Here is a 12,905-nt window from a genome sequence, read left to right as displayed (position 1 = left end):
GTAGACGACACTAGTGTCCTAACGTTTCAGGAGCATGGTTGTTGGTTAGCCTTGTAGGAGCACTTGTGTAAGTACTGTTCTTTGGTCGGGTAGTCATTTTGGGTTATGTAGAGACCCGTGGTGTGTTATGTATTTTGGGAATTGGATCCTATTTTGTATAGACTCTAGTATGATTTTTTAAATGTATTAGGTTGAATTATTCTACTACATATATGGTATATGTGATTGTGGATAGGGTATACGTAAACCCTACGGGGTCGAAACCTTGCATTGTATGATATCATGGATGATTGTATGATACAGGGATAGGTCAGGTTACTAATTCACACCCTGGGGCCCATTTCCAGGTTCGGGGCGTGACAAATATATATACATATGTTATTTACAAACCTCATGTTGGCCACACGCTGATTTAATATATTGTTTCTTCCCTTATTGAGATGTGTCTCACCCGAATACAAATTCATCTTTTTCAAGACCTCCACGTGATCGAGCTTAGAGAGCTCAGGGCTGTTATAATATTTTTGAGTTAGAAAGAAAGGGTATAAGTTTGATGATATTTCTGAGCTGTATTAAGTTTTTAGATTTTATGTTTTAATTTTTCTGAGTTATGGATGGATGTGAATACTGGATGTTGGAGATATGTATATATATATGTAGATGCAGGTTGAAGGGTGGATTATTTGGGATGTTATAGTTAGAAACTCTGGTATTATATTGTTGAAGGATTATATTTATGTTTTCCGCTATGTAAATGATAATAGAATGTCAGGTATCGGGTAAATGAATGGATGACGTGGCACCTAGGTCCTACTAGGCGGGTTTAGGGCGCCATGAAGCACGGTTAATTCAGGTATAACGCACCGGACTGGGTTTTCAGGTTCGAGGCGTTACAGGTTTAAATATGCAATATAATAAATTATTCTCATACCACACAATTTGAGTGTTATATCATAATCTAGTAAACTGACCGGAGAAAGTATGTCATAATACACTCGGTATGTTTTGCTAAAAATAAGTGTATGATCACCTCTACAGCTTTAATTTAACTCAAAAATATATATTATTGGAAAAATGAGATGATCATCCTACACACTTCTATTTTTCCCAGATATTTATATAATAAACTCAAAATCATAAATTTCATACGCTTGATTCATTCAGAAAATCCAATATAATATTTCTGTATCCAAATACTCAAGTTTAATCGATTCAATATCAAAATAAACTGACATAATCTATTCCCCTTAATTTAGCCCTAGAGTGGTGTCTACGACGTCCAAACAACGAAATCTTTTTGATTAAAAAGTTGAGGAGCGGAGTTAGGACTCGGAAATGATGTTCGTTTTTCAATTTGGTCAAGAAATGGGGAGAGAGAGAGGGGGTACGTGAGGGAGGGTGGGGGGTTTCTGAAATCAATTTGATGATTCCTATATATATGTATGTATGTATATATATATATATATATATATATATATATATATATATATATAAATAATATAATTAATTAATTTTAATTTAATTTAATTTAATTTATTTATTTTTATTTTTTATTTTTATTTTTTATTTCTTATTTTTAGTATCATTCCACTAATCTTGTATCTATATTTTTGGGGTCGTTACATTTTACATCTATGACAAAATCAAATATCCTCTAAACATTCTAAAAGAAGTTCACTAGCAAGCCACCTGTATCGAGAGGTGTCAAAGAGGTCATTGAGGCTTCTCCTTTTGACTCACACCAGCTCCTAGAAACTGAAGCAGAATAGTTCGTCACTCTGGAGTTCTTCCCACAACTTCCCAAAAAGTACCTTAACCAGGGATTCACCCATATTCATATTGGTACTGTTAAGCTCTACCTCACTTTTGATGGGAGAAAAACCCTTCCAATTTTCTCTAGAATTGGTCTCCTTGATTCAAAGTTTTGTAAGTACGAGCATGTCTGTATTGCCACTATGCAAACAACACTTAATGCAGGGACAGTTAGCTTCACTATCTTCCCCAATTTCAGTTTGCATCTTTCTGATCCCAAAGTGAGAACTGCTTTTAAAGTCCAAATCTAGATTGTTGGAGCCCCCCAAATCTCTAATTCCATAACAGCAACCCTCCATCATCAAATGGTTTATAGACTTTAGAACCATTCCTTTGATCTGGTTTCCCCTCGGGAAAATCAAGATGCTCTTTTTGTCAATTATGATACTTCTCTTGCCCCGAATCATGTCCACATCCCAAGACAGCTACCTAGACATGCTTCACCGGTTCTTGAATGGTTTCTTAACTTTATGATTTATTATCTAATTTAGGATGTTTATGTCATCGAAGGCATTTTTGCAGTTTGTGGCAACTATGATCCATTTCTGGCAGCCAATCTTCAAACCCAAGTTCATGCCATAAAGGATGGCCTGTTGTTCATGGACGAGCACATTTTCTTCCTCAAAAGCACATATAAACGCTACGATGGGCTATCCCCTATTGTCCCTGATTATGCCTCCAGCCTCACCATGGGACCCCTGGATATGCGACTGCAAAGATAGGTTTGTTCTACTACTATGATTCTCACTAATTTAGGATTCTGTGTTTCGGAGAATCCTAGGTTTTGCACTCTTTCTTGGTCTATTACAATTTGGCTATTTCAAGTTCTAAGTTTCTGAGAATCTTAAAGGGCATGTAGACTGAATGGTTTTTTAATATAATGATTTGCATATATAGATTGAATGGGTTTTATAGCATAGGGGACAAGTTGTTGGATTTTTATGTATTATTTGAAATATACTTTATATATTTTGTTTTTATCATAAGGTAATGTGGTAGGAAATTTGACCAAAGATGTAAATATTGAAGCAAATAAGAGCCAAAATTTTATTATTTTTGTTTTAATTTGACATGGATGTAAAGTTGAAGGTTCATTTTCATTCGATAGAAATGTCACTTTTGTTTTAATGCTAGGCATCATGAAAAGGACTTAATAAGGGTAAAGAAAGGGGAAAAAAAATCAAGGACAAAATTATGCCGCAATATTTAATTCATGGCAAAAGGGGGGGGGGGGGGAATTCAAATGCAAATGAACCATGTTGCAGTATTTTATTAAAGGCAAAAAGAGAAAAATGTTTTTAAAGAAAAATTGTACCAGGTTGGTAACATATACTAAAGGATAAAATAGGAAATAATTAAAGGTACTATAGGAAAAATTATCTTTAAAGATATTATGTAAATAAGGGCAAAAAGGAAAAAAATTAGCCATAGGGTTGAGGGCATAATTGGAAAAAAAAATTATTTATTTAACTTCCATTAGAATATTAACAAGAAGTTGACATAAGGGGCTATGAATGTCCAAAGATCCAAATATGAGATTATGACATCTTGAAAGCCTCGAAAAGGTCTTGTCTTTTTGGCAAATCTCGAGAGAGGTAAGTGTCTTTTATCCTATAATTTAATCACAAATGATAAATATAAACAATACTATAATCGCATTCCAACAATTAATTACAAACACGTATAAACCAAGTTAATTATGTAATTACAAGCATGCATACATATTAATTAATTTGAAATCAAGTCAAATTATATATGTAATTATATAAATATTCAAACCGTACATTATGCATTGTTCGGTTTGAATATTATATAATTACATTATGCACATAGAGATTCAACTTATAATACTAGTCACTTGTAATATATTTTTGAATGTGATAAATTAAATAGATTAACTATTATTATAATTAATAAAGTTAAAATTTAAATGGACTGATGGATTAAATAGGTCCACGCATTTAACCTATTGAATTAAATGATTCATATATTTACATGTGTATCCTAGCCTTTTTCATTCATGATGGATATGAATGGGTTAATGAGTCTAGATACAAATTGCTCCCACTAATTTTTAACAATTAAACCAGCCCCCTCCTTCAAAGATATTCAAATTCACAAATTGGCAGACTCCTAGCATTCTAGCTCAAGCATATTATTATTATTATTATTATTATTATTAAAGGAAGCACATATTTCCATTAAGGGTAATTAAATCTTTCCTTACTACTTCATTCTAAATTACTTTAAGTTTACCCCTAACTCTTTTCATGTCAAATAGTAATTTTGAAAAATGTTTTCTAATTTTATTTTTTAGTTTTTTGAAAAATAATTAAAATTTTAATTTACTTTTAAAAAATTTTAAGATATATATATATTCAAAAGAGAAAATAAAGAATTTGTTCATCAAAAAGCTCAATTAGTAATTTTTTACTGTTTTTCTAAATAATTATAAAAATATTTTATTTTTAAAATTTTCATAAATTATATGGGGTAGTATTTAGAATCATGAATATTACAATTTACAATTAGACTTATCAAATTTTTTTAAAGAAATACATTATATAGTCCGCACAAATTAAAAGTGCACATTTTCATAACATCCAAAATAAAACCTTAAAAATCTAAAAAATAATTTTAAAAAAATAAACAAACAAACAAAATCAACTTTTTATTTTATATTTAAAATTTTTAAAATTTAATGACATTTTTATGATGCATTAAAAAAATTATATATAAAAAGTGCAAATTTTTATAACATCATAAATAAAATCGTAAAAAAATATATAAAAAAAAAAACAAAAAATATCAACTTTTTATGTCATATTAAAAAATTTTAAAAATAAAATGACATTCTAATTATGTATTGAAAAAAATTATAAATAAAAAAATCAGACCATTTTCACTAAGTGATGCAACGTTTTATTACTCCATTTAATTTATAAAAATTTTAATTAATATCTATCCAGTCTCACATCGTTTCTATGAGCAGCTCCAAAGACAGTATAAAATTCCCTTACCTCTCTCTCTCCTTAACGCCTAGGTTTTGAGGATTAGCTCTTTAACATGATATCAGAACCGCGCCTTGGGCTGCTTAACTCCTCCATAGGCTGAACTTCTCCTCGCTTCATTTTCCTCCATAAGCTCGAGGGGAAATATTAATATTCGTCCAGTCCCACATCATTTCTATGAGCAGTTCCAAAGTCAATATAAGATCCTCTAATTCTCTCCTCTTAACACCTAAGTTTTGAGGATGAGCACTACAACAATACTTATAAATTTTTATAAAACTAAGATAAAAAATCATTTTCCAGTGAATAATTCTCACAACAACTACAAGCTTAATTAACAAATAGGCATGGAAGCAAAAGCAAGTTCCTTAAAGATGATGCAGCTAACCCCTGAATGAGCTAAAATAAGAAATGAAATAATTGAAAACAAGAACTATGATACTAATAAAATGAGTCACATCCGTGTCAAGGAAAAAGAAGAGGGTTAATAAATAGAAATGCCAAACTTACAGATAACAAGACAGTGGGGGTGAGAGAGAACAAGCAACCAGCAGCAAAGGATAGCATACCCATCCATTCCCCCTTCTTAAAGGTCTAAATCTTAAAACCATAAAAACGAAATGGTTAAAAAGGCAACAAAAAGATACACGGAACCCGTTATACTAAATACAATAGCAACTTTTCCCACGCCCCAACTTCTCCATTTTTCCCCTTGGCTTTTCCTTTTTTAAAATGAGCTCTTGGTTTTGACGAGGAGGAGATCGTCACTTGGCCATCATGACCTTCACAAACTCTTCGTAATTTATCTGTCCATCTCCATCAACGTCGGCCTCCCGAATCATTTCATCCACTTCTTCGTCGGTAAGCTTTTCCCCGAGGTTGGTCATTACATGACGCAGCTCAGCAGCCGAGATGAACCCATTCTGATCCTTGTCAAAAACTCGGAATGCCTCCTTCAGCTCCTCCTCAGAATCAGTATCCTTCATCTTCCTAGCCATGAGGTTTAGAAACTCAGGAAAATCAATGGTCCCATTACCATCAGCATCCACTTCGTTAATCATGTCCTGGAGCTCCGCCTCAGTCGGGTTTTGCCCCAGCGACCTCATCACTGTCCCAAGCTCCTTTGTGGTGATGCAACCTGAAAAATTAGTTCATTTTCAACATTAATCATTGAAGTAGTTTTTTTTATCCATTTGTTTCAACAGTAATAAGATCCTCACTAGTATCAAAGACCATATCAATATAACATAGGAATAATGCCTGCCCATCAAACTTCTTCTAACTTTACAGTAATAACATCCTCACTAATACACAACCCACCCACCAGGGGTTTACTTCTGCCATTGAATTAGCTATATGAAGTCTAACCACCAAAAAATACCCCAAACACAATCAGCATATCTCCAGCAAGAAGGCTATTCATTAGAAATTAAAATGGAAGGTTGATTACTGATCTAATGAGGCCATATTGGCTCAATATTGACTAATACTTTCAATTCTTCACATTCTGTAAGAGTCAACTCAATGTTTAAGATATTAAAAATTGTCCTTGCAACCAATATTCCCATTATTTAGCATGTCAAGATCCTGTCATTTTGACAGACTAAAAGTTGTGCACATGCAACCAATAAAATTAGTTGAGAGTAGTTTAGTAGTACACACAATTGTGAATTTAAAATATATATATATATATATATATATATATATATAAATAATTTGAAGAAAGAATTGAGTATTAATTTTTTCAAAACATTTTTAAAAATTGAATCATATAGAGCAGTGAGCATTTCAATATTTTGATCTGTGACCTTATTTTTCAAATGTCTGTTAGAATTTGGAAGAAAAATCCTGTGAAAAGTTCTATGTAACTTCTGGTGTGGGAAGGTGGACCAAAATAGCCTCCCATTTTGCTAAAAATTAGCTCAAAGAAGACACTAAACAGAAACAGTAGAACGACAAGTGTCACAAGCCTGCCCAACCAATGTGTTAAAACTTGATATACATTACTGGCCCACAACCTAATAGCTTAAACTTTTAGGTAAAATGGTAAAATCTAACATGATATCAGAGCCGGTTTTCAGGAGGTCCTGTGTTCCAGTTTTGTCGACCGCATTTATTCCGTGGTGTTTAAAAAAATATTATTGTGTTCCCAATAATGAGTGTTATTTATCGTGCGTATATCTCTCCACATACTATTGGGTTGCATGTGGTGGGGAGTGTCAAAACTTGATATACATTGTTGGCCCACAACCTAATAGCTTAAGCTTTTAGGTAAAGTGGTAATCTAACACAATGAATAAATGCAGCATGGCTCAATGAATATCTCCCTCAATGCGATGTTATAAACATTCTTAGAGGTGTTGACAATGAAGAGTTAGTAGAAATACTAAAGCAGCACTTGGGACATAATAAAAGTTATAAATTGACTACCTGCATTAATTTATTGAAGTGCATCCACCATGGACGAATGTCTTACTAGATCTAGAACACCCTTCTCTTTTGCAATTATCGGGAAACTTTACAATTTTTGGAAGGCAGAAAAAAAATTGATAACACATAAAAAAGAAAGGTAAAATCAAAATGTTAAGATAGATTAATGATTTAACGTAAGGACTGAACACATCACAAGCTACAATTAGTGCTTGTAGAAGATAATATGAAGGAAATGGAACTGCAATTGTTTTGGGCATCTGCAACGTATAACACAACACATCAAAAACATGGTTTCATTGACATTGCAGCATTCGGGTAACTTGCATTGTGGTAATAAGGAAGAATTTGCTGGCAATACATAGGATGGATGTTGCCCTAAAACAACAAAAGATGATTCATGACTTACCCAAGTACCCTAATTTGCAAGACTTGGGGCTTCATTGTTGTTCTTACAGTACTGAATATTGTTTAAAGATATTAGGTTTCATAAGCAAAGGTTATCTAAAAATGGATGCTTGGAAGAGCAAGAAAAGCATAAAGAACAAAAAAGTCACCATGACAAACTAGTTCATCACTATGTAGGCACTAACACCCCACAGACCCAGGATGGTTCAGATTATTCCAAAAGACAATGCATTTTTGTTCTAACACTAATCTACCAATCCAAGGTCTAATTTAATAGTTTACATATGACACTTTTATAGCAAAACTGGTGCATTATTGAAGTATAATTTCATCTTCATTAATTAATATTAAAAAAATGGGGGGTGGGGTGGGCCAATAGGTCAGAACTTCATCCCTGGTTTTGCCTCTCTCTCTCTCTCTCTCTCTCTCTCTAAGATCCAAATTCCATTTGCTACAACTCTTGCGCAAAGGATAGCTAGATCTCCCTTTCTTGTTACTGGATAATCTCTCTCTCTCTCTCTCCAAATTAGTTGCTATAACTACTGAGCAAAGGATAGCTAGATCATTGCCCAATCCCCCCCCCCCCCCCATCCTTCCTTTCTCAGAATTTCCGTTTGCTATGAGCTTGGAAGTGGTAGTCAGTGATGGTCGATGATGGGGCAAGGCAGCTGCAGGTGGCAAAGGAGTGCTTGCAGTGGCATCCAATTAAGGGGTAACACGCACTATCTCATACGCTCCAAGATCTAAATCCCGCTTTTCAAGCCAATTGTAGGGCATACGCTATAAAGTCTAGGGAAGCAAATTCTGAGGGAAGAAAATACTTTTTAAAGCTCCCTTTGAAGCCTTCTTTGACGGGGTTATTTTTTAAAAAAATAATAATAATAATATAGAATTAAAATCATAGAACTAAACTACTTTTTTTTTTCAAAAAAAGATATAGAAATAAAATCATAGAATTAAAATTTTAAAAAGTATATTGATTTCCCAACTTCTGAAAATGAACTATTCGCTGAGATAAACGAATCCTAACACGTGCATTAGAAATTGAAACAATACATCTATCGAAAAAAAGGAAGGAACAATCGAGTTCAACCTGTTTTGAAGAAATAAAATTTGTTTCAGGAAAAAAAATACTAAAAAATTGCGTTCCTATTTATCACGAGTTCTTCGCATTTAAAAATTTAGATTCAGAAGAAGAAAGAGGAAGGAGAGATATCTCTACCCGCGAATTAATTTTTTTCCTTAAAGAAAATAGAACAAAAGGGACTTGAAAAAAGAAATTATAATATAATGGTACATTAATTTTACCGGATATTTAGCATTAAAGGTTCTTCAACCAGATAATGGAAATGGAAAAAAAAAAAAAAACAAACAAATAGAGCTAAATAATTTTTTATGGAGATAAGGTCCCTCGTAAAAAACGAGGAAAAATAAAATTATATATATATATATATATATATATATATAAAAGCAATATCAGAGAAAATTTTCGATCTGAGGATAAATAATTTTATGGTGCGAACTTTCTCAGCCTCCAAACAGATAATAAAAATTCACAATTCTTCATTTCCAACACAATCTAAAACTAAATCGGGTCATCGCAACACATAAACAAAAGTAGACCAGGGGTAAACCAAACAAAGCCAATCAAAAACCGGATCTAAGAGGGAAAAAAGAGGCGAATGAAAGATGAAAAATACCATCTCCGTCCTTGTCGAACAAGCTGAAAGCCTCCTTGAACTCACTGATCTGCTCTTCGGTGAGCTGCTCCGCCATGTCGCCTCAGAGATCCCGACCCCCTTTCCTGTTCTTTTTCTTTCGAAGAGACTCCAATGGAACTAACTCACGAACTGCGCACGACTTACGCGAAGAGAGAGAAAGAAAAAGGATGGCTTTCCTGCTTCGGCCTTCGCACAAAGCCAATGGATTTATATGAACTGGGGAATCGGATGCATTGAATTCGGATCTCACCAATTTATCAAATCCAGTTTATTGCCGATTTACCATATTGCCCTCATTCCTTTTCGTCTATTTTTAAATTTGGTAAAAATATGGGTGAAATTTAATGACACCCTCTCACTTTTTAGAAAAATCTCCGGCTCTAAATTTTTAAAAGTTTTCATTAAAAAATTAAAATTTAATTTAATTAACAATATAAATCTTTTCTTAGTTGACCGTTAAGTTTAGTAAAATATTAAACTTAATAAAATAATAATTTTATCCTTTTACTTAATTTTAGTAAAATAAATTAAAAAATGATATTAATTTAATATGTTAAGTTGGAAAGATTGGTCAATTAATTACAATATATTCGAAACTTAAGTAATTATATCATTACAAAATATTTGTTATAAACATTCCATTAAAATTGAATGACTAAATATATATTTTATAAATAAAATATAGTTCTAAAAAATTAATTTAGATATACCGTTTGTTGAGTTGTGGTTTGCTTTTTGGATTTGATTGAATATCATATTTAATAATATAACAATTTGAATAAAATCAAGAAAAGTCAAGCGAATTGTCTCAAACATCATATAAATTTTAGTTTTTTCTTTTAACCATTTAGCATTCACAAGAACTATTATCCCATTTTTTAATTTCAATTTACAAATAATAAATTTTAAAATTTTCTTTTTCCTTTTTTTTTCAAGACTATGTTTGACAAGTTCTTGAATTTAAAAATATTGAATTATGCTCTATTTGTTTCATGATGTGCTTAGTCATTAATTTTTTATAGAAATTATATCTAATAAACATTTTGTAGTGTTATAATTACTAGGTATATATGATTTATTAGTAATTTTTATTTTTTATATTTATTTTTAAAAAAATAAAAAATAATTATGTATTTTTTCTCATGATGTCAATTGGTTGATCTGAAATGATTTAATTTGGAAATTAATTAGATCTTTGAGTCATTTTGTTAATTTTTAATATATTATGCTGACTAATTTTTTTAGTTTAATATATTAAATAGGTGTCATTAAAAAAAATATCATTTTATTATGACTAAAATTATTTTTTTTCACATAGGTTAGTCAAGTAGTGGAAGATTCATTTTATTAATAACATCAAACATGAGAGATTGTTTGGTAGTTTATGAAAATAGAGGGGATGGGTATAATTAGATTTTACCCTTAAAATATTTTACTTTCCTCAAATGACCATAATGCCCTCTGCTGTATCATGCTCTGGATCAAAATTCTAATGACACCTTTTTTTTTTGTCCTCTTTTTTTGGAGGTTCACCCCATTTCAAATTCGAAAAATACTAAAATAAGAAAAAAAAATATGAATGAATTTATCTTTTCTAACATTTGATTATAAAAAAAGTAAGAAATAAAATAGTATATGGATTTTGGCAAAACTGTGCCCATTGTGAGATCTAGATTTCTATGCTCTGTTTTCATGTCGAAGGGTCGCTCAATTTTGTGGAAATTATTTTCCTAAAAAATTTCTAAAGAAATATGTCTTAGTGATTTGTGGGGTTGAGAGACACAAATTTGTCCCAATGTCATCTTGAGTGGTTTCTGAGAAAATATTTTCTGGGTGAGAATATGTTTCAAGTCTAATGACATGCCTGTCTGGGGAAATATGTTTGTAATGACATGTCTGTTTGAAGCTAGTTAAGTTTAATTTGAATGGCATAACTAACCACTCAAAAAGTCCGATCGGGGTTGTGAAGGCTGTTAAAGTTACTGTTCTTTCTTTGACCCTTATCTATCAATAGCCAAATTTGAGATCAAACTTAGAATAGATTGTAGGTTTCTCTCTTCTGATTCTATTCCTAAAAGATTCCTGATTAAGTAAATTATACTCATCATCTCTTATCTCTTTGTTTAAATCTCTATAATCTATTACCATTTTGGCTTTACCTCGCACCTCCTCGGCATGATTTGTTACCATAAATGCAGCACTCCTGTGCTCACTAGTATTGTTTCTAATAAGTCCCAAATTTAATAATTTTGGAATTTTCTCAAATTCCTTTATCATTTAGTTTGGATAAGTTATCCCTCTACTTTGTATTACTGTATCGGGATTTTTAAGCACAATATCGGCTTTTGGCATAGCTTTCTGCCATAATGTCTGTGGATTAGCGGACCAATTTTCTGAAAAAAGATGTCTTGATTTCTTCAAGCTGACTATCTTTTTCTAATACTGGCTGCTTTAACTTTAGAATACTTCCTGAAACCAACTCTTTCCAATTATTAAGTTTCTCCTGATAATTTGGAGACTCATTTTCTTCTTCTACCATTACATAGCTTTTACCTGTTAAGATATTTCCTGAAGAAATAGGAATAAAATGGTTATTCAGGATGATTCCTTCTGAAAATACCGTGAACGGCTTGTACTTTCTAAGGAACCAATTTCCTAAAAGAAAATCATCCAGTAATTCTAGAATTAGGCAAAGGATTTGTTCTTCAAACACTCTACCATTAATTGTCATTCTGACATTCCTTACAATCTCCCTTATCTGGAGAAGTGCACTATTACCAACTATTACTTGAAGATTAGCTGATTCCCAAGTTACTCTAGGAAACTTTATCCTCGTGCATGACCACATACATCCTGTATCAACTAGGGCCGTACATTCTATCGTACTGATAGAAATGTCTATGAGTGTCGTCCATCCTTCTAATTTTGTACTCAGGATTGACATTCTCATATACGCTATATGAGTTTGGTCATCTTCATCTTCAAAGTATATAAGAATCTGCCCAATGTTCTTAGTTTTGATTGTCCTTCTAACCTTATTTTAGAATTAGTGATTCCTTCATTTGATACACTTGCCTTACTGGGAGCTATATCAGTAAGGGGGTCAGATATTATTAATTTATTTGCCTCCTGTCTTACCGATTCTAGCAATAAAGATTTTAATCTTTCTTTTAATCTCGGGGTGACCCAAATTTGTGGCCAACTCAATTCCCTAGGGTTTACAATTTCCGGTTGCAACCCTTTGACTGAGTCTGTAGATTGATTCATTTCAAAGAGGTTGGTGAATCTACTAATTCCTCTTCATAGAGCTGGTTTCCCCGTATTATAGAACTTTAGATACAATCGAGTTATTAGTCTGATGCACCTCCTATGTGGACCACATCTTAGCATATTTTTCCACTCTCTTGTATTCAATTTTACCTGCAACGTCTTTTTTACACTTCTATCATGTAGATCTACGTGTAAATATGGTATCACCTTAATCCAAGTTGCTCCTGAATGAAGGTTTGTTCTTAGTCCTCCT

General features: G+C 32.2%; 1 protein-coding gene across 1 annotated transcript; it reads right to left on the bottom strand.

Moving 5' to 3' along the window:
• Positions 1 to 5,286: 5,286 nt before the first annotated feature.
• On the bottom strand, positions 5,287 to 9,612 carry LOC131144071 (calmodulin). The gene is made up of 2 exons (XM_058092443.1): positions 9,362 to 9,612; positions 5,287 to 5,961 (listed from the first exon to the last, which is right to left on the bottom strand). The coding sequence occupies exons 1-2, from the start codon at positions 9,435 to 9,437 to the stop codon at positions 5,588 to 5,590; spliced, it is 450 nt and encodes a 149-aa protein (XP_057948426.1). The 5' UTR covers positions 9,438 to 9,612; the 3' UTR covers positions 5,287 to 5,587.
• Positions 9,613 to 12,905: the final 3,293 nt, after the last annotated feature.

This window comes from Malania oleifera, chromosome 12 (genome assembly GCF_029873635.1).
Source record: "Malania oleifera isolate guangnan ecotype guangnan chromosome 12, ASM2987363v1, whole genome shotgun sequence".
Taxonomy (NCBI): domain Eukaryota; kingdom Viridiplantae; phylum Streptophyta; class Magnoliopsida; order Santalales; family Ximeniaceae; genus Malania; species Malania oleifera.
The sequence above is the reverse complement of the archived record's forward strand: the minus strand, read 5'-3'. Positions and strand labels throughout refer to the sequence as shown.